A 14,073-nucleotide genomic window follows, 5' to 3' on the forward strand; every position below is an offset into this window, starting at 1 on the left:
CTTGATAGTCAAGATGGGGGACAAATAGAGAAGAGGTGGCAAACACTTAAAGGTTTTATGTAGTCTGAAATGCCAGTCTTTTAAGAATTGATTTCAGCAAGGCACTTGATAAAATCTCTCAGAGTCCTTGTACCTAAGTTGGAGAAATGTGGGTTAGCTGATAGACTAGGAGGTGGGTTTTGTAGGTGGTTATACAACTATGTCTAGGATGTTTTTCTCCTGCATTACTTTATTTTTACTTATAAAATCTCTTAGTTGAAGGGAACTTAGATCATCTAGTCTAATTTGTGCCTAAATCCTCACTATAAGCTGGTCTCTTTTTCTCCCTTTGAAGAGAAAACGGAGAAACTTAAAAAAATTTTTTTTTAATTATCTAACTGGAAGTTTGTACTTCTTAATCTCCTTCACCTAATTCCTGTCCATGCCCCCCTGCCCCCTGCTGCCCACCCCTGGCAACTCCCTATTTGTTCTTTGTTTCTGTGACTCAGTTTCTGTTTTGTTATATCTGTTTGTTTTATTTTTTAGATTCTACATATAGGTGAAATCATGTAGTGCTTGTCTTTCTCTGTCTGACTTACGTCACTTAGCATAATGGCCTCTAGGTCCATCCATGTTGTTGCAAATGGCAAGGGCTTTTTTTTTAATGTCTGAATAATATTCCATTGATGCACATATCACCTCTTCTCTATCCATTCATCTGTTACGCTTACATTGCTTCCATATCTTGGCTATTGTAAATAATGCTGCAGTGACCATAGGGATACATATATTTTTGAATTAGAGTTTTCATTCTTTTCAGGTAAATGCATACTTTTTAAAATTTTTAATTCAGTAGTATAGAAAACTATATAGTGAAAAATATGCCTACTGCTTATTCTAGTCCCCTGGTGTCCCTGACATCCTCCTCAGAGACAAGACATTATAGTTGCTTCTGTATATGATCATGTTTTATTATACATATCTCTTTAACATTGTATTACAGTGATTTTAGTGTATGTGCTGTCTCCCTTAGTAAATTGTGTGCTCCTTAAGAGAAAGGACCATGCCTCATAATTTCCTGTTATCTCTCCAAATTAATCACACATTAAAGATTCTCAATAAATATTTGCTTGATTAAGTATTTAAAGGAAATTTGGAGTAGGAGAAGATAGGCTCCTCTGGTAACATGCCACAGTTTTCTGTGTCCTTGGCCTAATCATTTATAACCGTTTTTCCCCAGTGACTTGGATGAAGATGTAGAAAGCATGCTTGTCATATATGCAGATGAACCAGAGCTGGAACAGAGAGCTAGTATAACATCAGATGACAGAATCAAGACTTCAGATGATCTCAACAGACTGCAATGTGCAGCTGAAAAGAACAGGAATAAATATAAAGCCCTGTTGAAGGGGAAAAATACCCAACAATTTAGTTACCCAAATATAGAATTAGGAGACCTTGATAGCATTTTGAAGATGATTTGGGAGGAAGGGGGATATATCTTAATTGCCTTTAAGTTCAGTTTAAGTCAGTAGAATATCAGGATTGTCACAGCCTTGGCTGAATTAGTCTGGATAAGGTAGCTTGTGGTACTTGTGTTCTCTTTACTGGTCAGATTGCTTGTTGGAATATTAGATCTGTTTTGGGGTGCCACACATATGGAAGATTTAACAGATTGGGGTATATGTAGAGGTTAACGCGAAAGATAAAACATGGGTATAAGAATCAGACAGATCTAGACTGTGTCCTGGGTTGTTCTTCCTAGTTGTGATAGCTTGGCAAAGTCAATTCCTTTGAGTTTATTTTTGTACCTTTAAAATAGGACAGAATAATAATACCAGTCTCTGGAGGATCATTAAAATGATTAGAGCTACCTTAGGCCCTCAAAAGGATCTGTATTCCAAGTCTTATTACAGATTGGCTTAATGACTAGATATAATACCTGTTTTGAAGGTTACAAGTAATGCAGCTTGTTCCATGTTCAAAGAACTGACTTGTGGAAAAGAGGGGTAAATGTATCCATACAGCCCGTAAATGCAGATTGAGCTAGAAATATTGTGTAGCAGTAGAATGGGTTTCTCTAGGAGGAAGTGAATTCTCCTCAGTAATTGGACATAGTCAAGTTGAGACTGTATAATCACTTGTCAGGAATACTTTTAGAGGCATTTTTATGAGCAGTAGGTTGGACTAGAAGGGTAGGTAAACTATGGCCAGCCAGAGCCAAATACAGACAAATACAGACAAATGTTTTTGTAAATAAAGTTTTAAAATGGCGAAGAATCTGACTGCAGTGCCAGAGACCTGGATTCTATCCTGAGTTGGGAAGATCCACTGGAGAAGGACATGGCAACCCACTCCAGTATTCTTGCCTGGAGAATCCCATGGAAAGAGAAGCCTGATGGGAAGCCTATAGTCCATAGGGTTGCAAAAGAGTTGGACATGACCGCAGTTACTTAACACACACCACACCCCATTATAACGTTGTCTGTGGCTGCCTTCCTACTATAGGAATGCTCATGCCCAGTTGAGTAGTTGTGACAGAGACCGTATGGCCTTCCAAACCTAAACTACTTACTCTCTGGTCCTGTACAGAAAAAATTTGCTAACCTCTGGTTTAGATAAATGCTTCCACAACCTAAATTATTTTGTGAACTGATAACCTTTCTAAATCTTCTGTCATGGGAATTTCAGGTGTCAAGAGGGACAAAGGCAAGGTTTGAAGTGAGATGTTCATAATTCTTGTTAACTGCAAGGAATGACGACTGAAAAACAGTTGGTTAATTAACTTCCAAAACCCTTCAAGAGAATGTGCTTTTGTAAACATACCTTTTGGTATGAGAAAAGAATTTGTATGCCACCTGGGCTAAAGCTGTCTGTATTCACTAGAATTAGGAGGAGGTGGTCCTAGTGTAGTGGAAAAGACTGATTGTGTCAACTGTTCTGAGCTCTGCTTTTCTCACTGGTAAATGGAACCCTTTCCAGTGTTTTATAAAGATTGGAGCTAATGTTGGCACTCAGATGTAGCTGTCATTGCTATGTATCAAAAAGCATCTTATTGGAGCATGTATCACACCAGACAGAATTTTCATTGGGAAAGTATAAATCCTTCCCCTGAGTTCTGCAAATTGAGGTAGTACACAGAAAATTTTCTTGGTATGAAATAGATCTTTAGATCTAATGGCAAATAGAGGAAAAATAGATCTCATTGCAAATATGGAAATACCTTGCTTCTGGCAGTTTCAGTCCAGTTATGCAAGTAATATTCTCTATAGTAGAAAGGCAGAGGTTTCCTAGTCACCTCTCCCATTTGGAACAAAATTTTAAACTTTTCTACTTCCAATACATTTTATATTTACAGCCTACTGCCAGCTAACAGATTTTCTTTTCTTTTTTTTTTGTTTTATTTCTTATCTATCTTTTTTTGTTGAAAGTGTTGACTCGGAGTCAAAGAGAGGCCTTGAACAGACGTGACAGTGTGACAACTGCTCAGACTTCCCTAGACATTGACAAGTAAGTAGGTGCACTGTGTTTACAGAGCTCTTGTTTAACATACCATTGCTTAGACCGAATGAGAGACCAGTTCCTCTCTTACTGTGGGTTTCTTTGACCAGGCAATCAAATCTTTGCTTAACGCCTGAATTTCTTTTTCGTATTCTCAGTTTATGTCAGTATTGGTGCCCTCTTGTGTCCCTTTTTGCTACTCTGAAAAGACCCTGCCATCTACTCCACTTCCACATTGCTCTGAGCTTTCTGTTTTCTTTGAATTTTCATTTTGGTGTTTGGTGCTTTGGGGAAGTAGTGAGCTATTTTGCAATGTCATGGTGCGGAAGTTGAGTTGCAAGAAGTTGGGCAATATTGAAGACTTCTTTGGGTTGTGGGTTGCAGCTTGACTAAGAACGCACATTTGTTCCCAGTGGAGGCAGAGGCAAGGGGAGGTCAGGTGTAAGTGCTACCTCCTAAAAGTAAAGATATCACCAACAATACGTTAAAGCAGTTAGTAATTAGAAACATTTTTCTTTGAAACACAGATCCTGTCTTAGACTCTAAATTTCATAGCTGCCTTCCTTAATCCAATTGAGCAGAGCTGATCCACTTCCTTTTTTTAGACTCCTACCATCATGCAGATATTCTTCTAGGACTGTATTCATCACACTGTTGCACTAATCTTTTTCTTTGATTTTTGACATTTCTGTCTCCCTCGCTGGGCTGTGAGTTATAATATTTGAAGACAGATACTCGCCTTCATTCATGTTTATATCCCCAGCATCTAATAGAATGTGTGTGAGACAGCAATAACAATAATACCTCTTTGTTGAGCTTTTAATATTATGTGCCGGCCACTGTGCTGAGTGCTTTATTTACTTCATAACGATCACAATTGTTGATATGGTAGTATTTTTTTCTTTTTAAAAATAGATATAGAAACTCAAGAGAAATTATAGGTAACTGGTTATGATCATGTGGCCAGAACTGGCAAAGTCTACCTGACTCAAAAACTTAATGCTGCTTTTACAGTGCTGCATCTCTCATGTAAGTAGGGTATTAATAATGCTTTTTACGTTAATGGATAAACCTTGAAAGGTACACTAGTCTAACTTTTCTCATAAAGCAGAGTTTCACTTGTAGTCTCTCTGATGATTAATTATTTGAGAGACTTATTTCTCCTATTTTAAAGACCTCTCAGAGAAACTTTTCTTAAAGGCAGTCTAAATCTTTCTGTAGTAACTGAGTGGCAACAGCCAGAAATTTTGGAAGGTTTTCTTTAGCTTTGTAAAACTAAGATGATCTTATGAGTCAGGCAGACCTTGCAATTATTAGCTATAGGACATTGGGGAGAGTAGTACCTTCCTAACCCGGCCAAGGAATTAATTGAGAAATTGTGTTTAAAGGGCCATGCACCAGTTCTCACCACAGAGAAAATACATCATGAATGTTCATTTTCTTCCTTTGTCTCCAGTGATTCCATTTTCACTGATGCCCAATAAACTTTACCTCAAGGACATAATTTCCTCTGTTTACACAAAGTCTACGTTATAAAAAGATTAAAATAGCTGTATATATAAAGTTATGCAAAAGCCTCTGGCAGAACCACATGGTTTTAGTAACTTCCTAGCTGTAGAATTGAGGAAGGCAGCATATAGACAGACTTAATTTACTAATCAGACAAGTTCACCCTCCCTGGTAGAAATGTCATTTTTGATTTAATGCTCTTGGTGTTCCCTTTTCTGTCTAAATTTTTAACTTCCCTTTGAAAAAACTATTACACTTAATTTGAGAAGAGTTTGACAGAATATTTTATGTCTGGAGAGCAATCAGCATTGTTTGAGTCAGTTAGAAGAGCCTGTTTCATTATCATCCTACTGCTGCAACAGCAGGATACAAAGAAACAGCCAGGGAAAACCACTAATCACTCAGTCCTTTGGATTGGCATTGGGTTCATTTTATTGATGATCCTGCTGAGCGATTCTGCTTTGGTTGACATTTCTCCTCCATAGAATAACTTTAAGATGTAAAAACACAATTTGAGATGTATCTAGGAGCATAGAGGCAAAAGCAAATCTTTTTTTTTTTTTAACTGCTTTTTCTCCATTTTTTTCTGATTGGCTAGGGATGAGAAGTGTTACCTCTGTAAATCCCTTGTTCCACTCAGAGAGTACCAGTGTCATGTAGAGTCCTGTCTCCAGCTTGCAAGAGGTGACCGAGGACATGAGCCTGAAGAGAGTGAGAGAGCATGCACAGCTGCGGGGAGGAAGCGTCCACAGCGGCTGAGGAACCTAAAGGTATGTATGGAGTATTTTAGGAAAGGTTACCTAGTTCTTCACATTTCTGTTCAGGGCTTTCTTTGTCCCCTTCCTCCCTCTTTCCTTTTCTTCTGTTTATCTTGAAACTAGATTTGTGCTTTTTAAAATTATCTTTTCTTTTAATTAAAAAGTAATATATACTCAAGTAGTATACACTTAATGTAGAAAATACAGTAAGTTTAAAAAAAAGTATGAAGAATCAGGGGGAATTATCACCCATAATTTAGTTACTCAAAGATGACATCTTTTAGTATTTTGGCCTAATTTTTTCCCAGTCTTTTTTTTCCTGTGCATTTTAAATTAATTGTATATGTACATACACAGTTATCATTGTAGCATAACAAACTTCCTAAGCATATTTTTAAACTGTTTCTGAAATTACTCTTAATGTTTGTATCATACAGTCAATTAACCATTCTCATATTATTGTACATTCAGATTGTTTCCATTTCTTTTGTATTATAACGCTATGTTTAAAGGATTAATTAGTCTTTGTATTATTTCCTTAGAATAGATTTCCTGAAGTGGAGCTCTTAGGGCAATGAATCTAAACATTTTAAAATCTCTTGAAACATATTGCCAAATGACTTTCTAGAAAGTATATTCTAGAAATATCCCCAATGCCAGGAACATATCATGATCAACTCTGCTGAACACCTCATGTACCTAGCATTATTAGGAAGTCGTAGGATCTGGCCCTGGTCACTGGGAATATGTGCTTTCTGGCCTTTGTGATTAGAAAACAGGAAGAGCAAGCCTTGGCTTTGAAGTTAAAGATAAAGATAAAGCAGCAGCTCCATATTCTAGACTTACTGACATAGCAATCGTTGCACACCAAGATGGAGAAGCCATAATATGTCATGAAGGGAAAAAGGGACCCCTTTATGAATGGGGTGGTTTTTGAGGTTGTAATTTGGAATTGAGGCTTATGGGTATGTGTTTATACCACAGAGCTAGTTTTTTCTCTGGCAACACTGTCTCTAAAAGCTAACTTGAAACTTGTTATTTTCTGTTTTAAATCTCTCCAAAGCTATCATAGGTCAAAGGTTACTATAGAATAAACTACAATCACAGAAAACTAATCAAACTGATCACATGGACCACAGCCGTGTCTAACTCAATGAAACTATGAGCCATGCCATGTAGGGCCACCCAAGACGGATGGGTCATGGTGGAGAGTTCTGAGAAAATGTGGTCCACTGGAGAGGGGAATGGCAAACCACTTAAGTATTCTTGCCATGAGAACCCCATGAACAGTATGAAAAGGCAAAGATATGACACTGAAATATGCACTCCCCAGGTCGGTAGGTGCCCCATATGCTCCTGGAGAAGAGTGGAGAAATAACTCCAAAAAGAGTGAAGAGACGGAGCCAAAGAGAAAACAACGCTCAGTTGTGGATGTTACTGGTGGTGGAAGTAAAGTCCGATGCTGTAAAGAGCAATCTCCTTGGAAGAAAAGCCATATCAACTTAGACAGCATATTAAAAAGCAGAGACATTACTTTGCCGACAAAGGTCCATCTAGTCAAAGCTGTGGTTTTTCCAGTAGTCATGTATAGATGTGAGAGTTGGACTGTAAAGAAAGCTGAGTGCTGAAGAATTGATGCTTTTGAACTGTGGTGTTGGAAAAGACTCTTGAGAATCCCTTGACTTGAAGGAGATCAAGCCAGTCAATCCTAAAGGAAGTCAGTCCTGAATATTCATTGGAAGGACTGATGCTGAAGCTGAAACTCCAATACTTTGGCTACCTGATGTGAAGAACTGACTCATTGGAAAAGACCCTAATGCTGGGAAAGATTGAAGGCAGGAGAAGGGGTTGACAGAGGATGAGATGATTGGATGACATCACCAATTCAATGGACATGAGTTTGAGCAAGTTCCAGGAGTTGGTGATGGACAGGGAAGCCTGGCATGCTGCAGTCCATGGGGTCACAAAGAGTCAAACACAACTGAGTGACTGAACTAAACTGAACTGAGAATAATTTGCCTTGACTCTGGTATCCATTCCTGGATATATTCTTGCCATAAAGATGTATCTATTAATCATGTTTGCTTTTTTACTGTGTAAAAGTGATTAAGTCACTTAGTCATGTTGGACTCTTTGAGACAGCATGGACTGTAGCCTGCCAGGCTGCCCTGTCCATGAAATTCTCCAGGCAAGAATACTGGCGTGGGTTACCATTTCTTTCTCCAGGGGATCCTCCTGACCCAGAGTCCGAACCCAGGTCTTCTGCATTGCAGGCAGATTCTTTACCACTTGAGCCAGCAGGGAGGGCCCCCCCCCCCCCGCTTTTTTTTAATTGTGTACCCTCCTTTATTAGAAAACAAAAGACTTCCGTTCAGCTACGTCCCCACACCTCTTCTCTCCTGGAGATATCTATGATCTAGGCTAAGGAAGTTGTATTTTAGACTCTCTGTGTAACCTTTTCATCTCTTTTTCTCTGACACAGGATAAAGGCCAAAATGAAGGCCGTCTCCTCCGTCTCTTGGAACAGTCTGAGTACAAGACTGCAGGTGAGGCCCTCAGGACCAGTTTTCTGAGCTTCTGCCTAAGGCCTTCCAGTAAACATAGCCACTACCACCTCTTTTACTACAGTTTTTACTAAAGTTATCAGGGTGCACATTTGACCCAATCAGCTGGCCTTTGAGGCTTGATCTAGATCATCTCTCCCTAAGGAAGATTAAATACTGTCTTATTTGTCGTGTGTTTTGTTTCAGCTTTTATAAAGCTTGAGCTTTCTACTGCCTGTTGAACTGTGGAAAAAACATTTCCAAATCATAGGGCAATGGCACAAGCCCTAAATACCTTTTACATTGAAAACCAGACATTACTGTCTTCTCTCCTAATGTTTTGTGCATTATTCATGTTACCCTTAGCTTAGTGTCTCAACCTATCCTCCTGAGAGTCTGTAGCTTTGCATAGAGTTAGTAATACCAACTTCATAGATTGAAAGGATTATATCTAGTAAAGCTCCATATATATTCCCTGATGTAAATAGGCTCTTGATAAATGTTAGCTGCTATTATTATTATTGTTCTTGTTGTTGATAGTTGCTTTTGTTAAAATTTACTAGACGTAGATGAAAGAAGAACTTTCACTTAGGTCTGATGAGATTTGCTTGCCATCTAGTTCTAATAGTTCATTCCCACCAAGTAAATCTGTTGTGTCTTCTGATGACTATAAAAAGGCTGCCTCTCTGAGCCCCATAGCCTGCTGCCTTTATGTCAGCAGATTATAGATCTGCAGGTAGCATATATTCCTTGGCAACTCGTTGTTCCTCAAGTCCAGATTTGAAGTAGGTTTATTCAGTGGTTATTCATTCAAAAGTGTTCACCTCTTTACTTCTGCAGCTAAGCCTATTGGATGCTAATGCTCACATTCCATTGGTCTGGGGATTGGAGATCTGAGCCACCTGGATAAGCCTGATGAAGAACAGTGCCCAGAACATAGGAAGCACATGAACAGTGAAAAGGATTATGATTGTAGCACTACTAAAAAAATTATTACTTTTTCTCTCCTATCACAGATACAGAGATAAAGACCAAGTTTTCAGAAACAGGGGCCTTCAGGTGAGTTGAGGTGTGCATTGAAGTGTGGCTGTCAGTTTTAGAAACAGGCCTGGTCCTGTATTCTGTGTATAATGTGGTATTCAAACAGTTGAAGTAGAAAGCTGTGGAGCTGTGTGACCATTCTTGATATAACTCTGTGACCCTCATATGTCTACGCTAAGAATTGGATGACTACCTCCGTTCATTCCTGATGTTAATATAAGCACAGAAAAAGCTGTCTTACTCTTTTTTGCCTGTCTATCCCCACCCAGCCCTCATCTTTTGACTTAGAAGTCAAACAATTTGGGAATTTGGGTCTGAATCCTCATTTCCTCACTGCCCGACTGTGTGGCTTTGGGTGTATGATTTACCCAGTGTCCTCATCTGTGAAAGGGAAATGACAGTACTTATCTGATTGAATTATTCCAAAGATTATGTGAGCTAGTAGTATATGTAAATACCCCTGAGACACATACTTATTGCTTATTAGTAGGAGTATCGTGAATTCTGATGTTTTTTTCTCCTCTCTAGGGTGTCTTCACCAGGGCTAGAAGAAGCAGGCTGCAGCAGAGAGATGCAGAATTCCCTTACACATCTCGATTCAAATGAGTCTCCCATCAAGTCTTTTGTTTCTGTTTCAGAAGCCACAGATTGCTTAGTGGACTTTAAAAAGCAGCTTACTGTCCAGCCACGTAGCCAGACACAAACCAAACCAGGCAGAGGAAGAAGGAGGAAATCCTGAATTTCTAGGGTCCGAAGGTTGACGAAATCATTAGCAATAGAAGTCTGCCATGTTTATTAAGCCTTAGTGGCCTGCAGTTCATTGTTAAGGAAGTTTTGTCCCTACAGTTTCTACTACCAACATCTACTCAGCATTCTGGTTTTTATGTTTTCTATGAGCTATACAGACAACTGTGTGTAGTGTTTTGTTTTATAACAATCTGTTTGAATTCAAGTATAGTTAAAAAGAAAATTTAAGTATATTTATCTATGTTTGTATGAAGTCTTATTTCAATAAGATGGAGAGTTTCCTTTTTGTCTCTGTGTTGCAGGGCTTGGGGAGGGGTGTTTTAATTATGGAGCTAGTTCTCAGACTATAAATTGTATGTTTTGGAATTCCATTACTGGTCTCTGACATACTGCCTATATTCACTGAATGTGTAGTGTACAGTTTTACTGTTTTGACCTTCTCTGACATCATTCTGGAAGATGCCAAGGGATTGAATGCTACTTCTGTTCTCCTGTCCTTACTGTTCAGTGATTTGTCACTTCATCTTGCTGCCTCACCCAGTTAAGAATTCTCAGCCAGAGCACAGGACCTTTGAAGAAATATGTCTAGTCATTCTTACCAGGAATTTGTAAATGAACTCTCAAGTTATTAATTTCTATACAATTATTTTTTCTTTCTGAATTAACCAGTGGGGATGCCTTGCATATTCATCTGCTAAAGCTGAGATTGCTTCTCTTGCCATCAGAGGTCATAGCAGCAACAGGAAGTAACTTCTATTTCAGTACATCAGTAGAAGAATGCATGTTCTTAACCTCGTTGCTCAGGATCTTCCAGTGAAGAACAGAGCTGTGGTCTATCCTCAGTGCACAGATAGACTCCAAAGATGAGAGGATGTTGAATGGCAGAAGCAACTACTTAAGGGAGATGACCAAACAAGGATGTTGAGAAAACTAGCATTGGCCCAAGTTGATTCGATGTCTTAGTGGAAGTTGATATGAGGTGACTACCAAGCAGGAAAGGATCTTGGGACAGGATAAATGGGACACCACTCAGACTCTCCTGACTTCTGATTTACCAAGTCCAAAATTTTCTTTTCCTTTATTTTTTAAAATTTAATATTTTAATTCATTTATTTGCACTGGGTCTTAGTTGTGGCATGCAGAATCTTTAGTTCGACATGCAGACTCTTGGCAGCATATGGGATCTAGTTCCTGGACTGGGGATCAACCCAGGCCCCCTGCATTGGGAGCTCAGAGTCTTAGCCACTGGACCACCAGGGAAGTCCCTCCTTTATTTTAAAACAAATGTGAAGTATATGTTAGACTGGGAAGTTCAGAGATAGCTTGATGTAGGACACAGCACAGGCTTTTAATGCACTGTTTCCTGCCTAGCTGCCTTTGCATACAAGCTCTTAGAGTTAGAAGAAGGCAGGATGGCAGGCTCACTCTGTTTCTTCCATGTCGTGGTGTTGGATGGCACTGACATTGTGGCCGGCATCACATAATTGCTGTTATTTTTTGAGCATTTGCTATGGTTTAGACAATGTGTGTGCCTTCGTTTAATCCTCACAGCAACCTTATAAGGTAGGTATTATCTCCCCCCAATTTTCGGATGAGGAAACAGGCTTAGAGTGAAAAAATAAAAAACACTTTTTGTCCTTGGCAGTGAGACTACAGTGCTCTGCCTCTTCAGTCCTAACAAAAATGCTAGTATTGATTATTTTCCTGTTTTCCTTCTAATGAGAAGTAGTTTATCAGTTATGTCCCATCACTTAAACTTTCACTAGTTTTCTTTCTCAGTAAATGGCAGTTTATTGGAGGTAAAGTTCTATAAATGGAGTAGTATGTTTATCTCTCTGCCTGGAGATAAGAATAGGGAAAGGGCTGATTCTGGAAAGGGAATTATTTAACTTATAGTTGAGCAGTCTCCCTAGAACATGAATCAGTGGCAAATTGTTGGAGGAGGGTGTAGATCAGCGGGACTACTACTGATAGGCTTATTTGTTAACTAATGTGGAATCAGGAGAAAACAGCCATCTCCCTAGGCCCTCCCACCTCTATCTTTGGTAAAGGCTGCTTGCTCATTTGTCTTATTCTCCCAATACTGGTGGTCCTGTGTGAGGGACCTTAGACAGTGAAGAGACAAAGTCAGTGGAGAGTATGACATCAGCTTGAAATTTTGGCCACCTGATGCAAAGAAATGACTCATTTGAAAAGACCCTGATGCTGGGAAAGATTGAAGGTGGGAGGAGAGGGGGACAACAGAAGAGATGGGTGGATGCCATCACTGACTCAATGGACATGAGTGAGTAGACTCTGGGAGTTGGTGATGGACAGGGAAGCCTGGCGTCCTACAGTTCATGGGGTCACAAAGAGTCAAACACGACTGAGCAACTGAATTGAACGGAATCTGAAGCTCTGCTTCTGATACAAGTTAACATCTGTGAGACCTAGTTTCCTTTTCTATAAATTGGGGGAAAGCTTACAGGGCTCTAAAGAGTAGGATAATGTATATAAAAGCGCAGTATCTATCTCATAGAAGGTGAGTGAATGGCAGTAGTTGTTATTTCAATGTGATGCTAGTTTTGTATGTCTTAAGTAGTGTCACGGTGAGAGGTGGAAAAGCCAGAGAGGTGATGTGCAGATGTGAGAGGATACAGTTTGATGACCTTAGTTCCATCAAGTACTAGCCTTCCACAGCAAACTCGGGTGTCTAGAGCTTGCCTCAGGCCATCAGGTTTTGGGGTTTTGTTTCTTGTTTTTGTTTTACTTCTTAAAGATGGGAAGCAGCTGTTCTGCTAGTGTTGCCAACTCGAGGAGCTGGGAAACTCCATGAACTTCACAAGGCATTGTGATGAATGGGGAAGGAGAAGGTAACTTTTCTGTTCAGCATGGTGGTTGTGTTATTTCACTTCATCCTTATAACAGCCCTCTAGCCGAGGCTGTGCCTTGCCCATTTCCCCTGGGCACTCATTGTTCTACTACATACCCACAGGGTCCTATTGCAAGGACCTGCAACTCTCTGCCTTAGCACTTCTCTAGGCTAGTGTGCGGCAGTGCTGGGAGTGCTAGGAAGTGAGGGCTCTGAGGCAGCCCTCAACCAGTGAAAATGGAATTTGGAGGATAAATTCCCCAGCTTCCTCACCTCACTTAGGTTCATTCTACATGTCTCCCAGAGTTCCCTCAGGGCTTGAACCTCAGGAGCTCTCAGCTCAGCAGTAGCTTAATTATGTATGCTCTGTTGACTTCCTTCCCTTCCTATCTCATTTCCAGCTCCCCTGTCAGTGCTTCCTGGATCTCGGCTGGGACTAAGGTGAGGGACCCTCACTCTTTAGTTCATGTAAAGTAAGAGTTGACACTAGTATGAACTTGAAAGGGTTTCTCCACATTTTGTAGCTAGGCACTTCACATGCATTACCCTAATCCTAACCCTGGCCTGGATTGCTTCCCAGTTAAACGACACTCAAATTAGGTCCACTTCTGGAGGAACCTGTCCTAAGGCATTATTAGTCTTTATGTTTTATACACAGAAAACAAGCTCAGCGAAGTGTAAAAACTCACCTTGATTCACACCACTGGTAAATGAGATGAGATTCAAACCCAGGTCTGTCTGACACCAGTGCTGATTCTCTCTACTATTCCGCACTACTTCCTAACCTCACTTGAGTCACAAAATCCAATGGGAATTTTAAGCTTGGATGGGCCCATTCTAGAAGATGGGAATTGGGGTGAGGGAAAGGCAGGTAGTAAGTAGGTGGTAGTACCAGTGGGAAGATGGAAGAATATATAAACCCTGAGTGGGAAGGCTGCTGAAGCCATGTGTACCTGGAAGGCAAGAAGAGATTACTTATTTCCTCTCAGTTTCAAAAGCCCTGTACTATTGAGGTTGTGGGAGAGTTCTTCAATTTAAGAAAAATTAACTGATACCTCTTCCCTAGTGGCTCAGATGGTAAAGAATCCACCTGCAATGCAGGAGACCCAGGTTCAATCCATGGGTTAGGAAAATCCCCTGGAGA

The 14,073-nt window shown here is 39.9% G+C and overlaps 1 protein-coding gene across 3 annotated transcripts in view; it reads left to right on the forward strand.

The window, feature by feature from the left end:
- The window catches only part of UIMC1 (ubiquitin interaction motif containing 1), a 133,432-nt gene extending 123,073 nt beyond the window's left edge, over positions 1-10,359 (forward strand). For 2 of the 3 annotated variants that reach the window (XM_040240486.1, XM_040240489.1), the window contains 5 exons: positions 3,411-3,489; positions 5,588-5,759; positions 8,230-8,293; positions 9,307-9,349; positions 9,860-10,359. In XM_040240486.1, coding sequence (XP_040096420.1) covers positions 3,411-3,489; positions 5,588-5,759; positions 8,230-8,293; positions 9,307-9,349; positions 9,860-10,070 — 569 coding nt within the window. In that variant the 3' untranslated portion in view covers positions 10,071-10,359. The remainder of the gene's footprint in view (positions 1-3,410; positions 3,490-5,587; positions 5,760-8,229; positions 8,294-9,306; positions 9,350-9,859) is intronic. The other variant, XM_040240487.1, reaches the window with a different exon arrangement.
- Positions 10,360-14,073: the final 3,714 nt, after the last annotated feature.

Source organism: Oryx dammah, unplaced genomic scaffold, assembly GCF_014754425.2.
Source record: "Oryx dammah isolate SB20612 unplaced genomic scaffold, SCBI_Odam_1.1 HiC_scaffold_5, whole genome shotgun sequence".
Lineage (NCBI taxonomy): Eukaryota > Metazoa > Chordata > Mammalia > Artiodactyla > Bovidae > Oryx > Oryx dammah.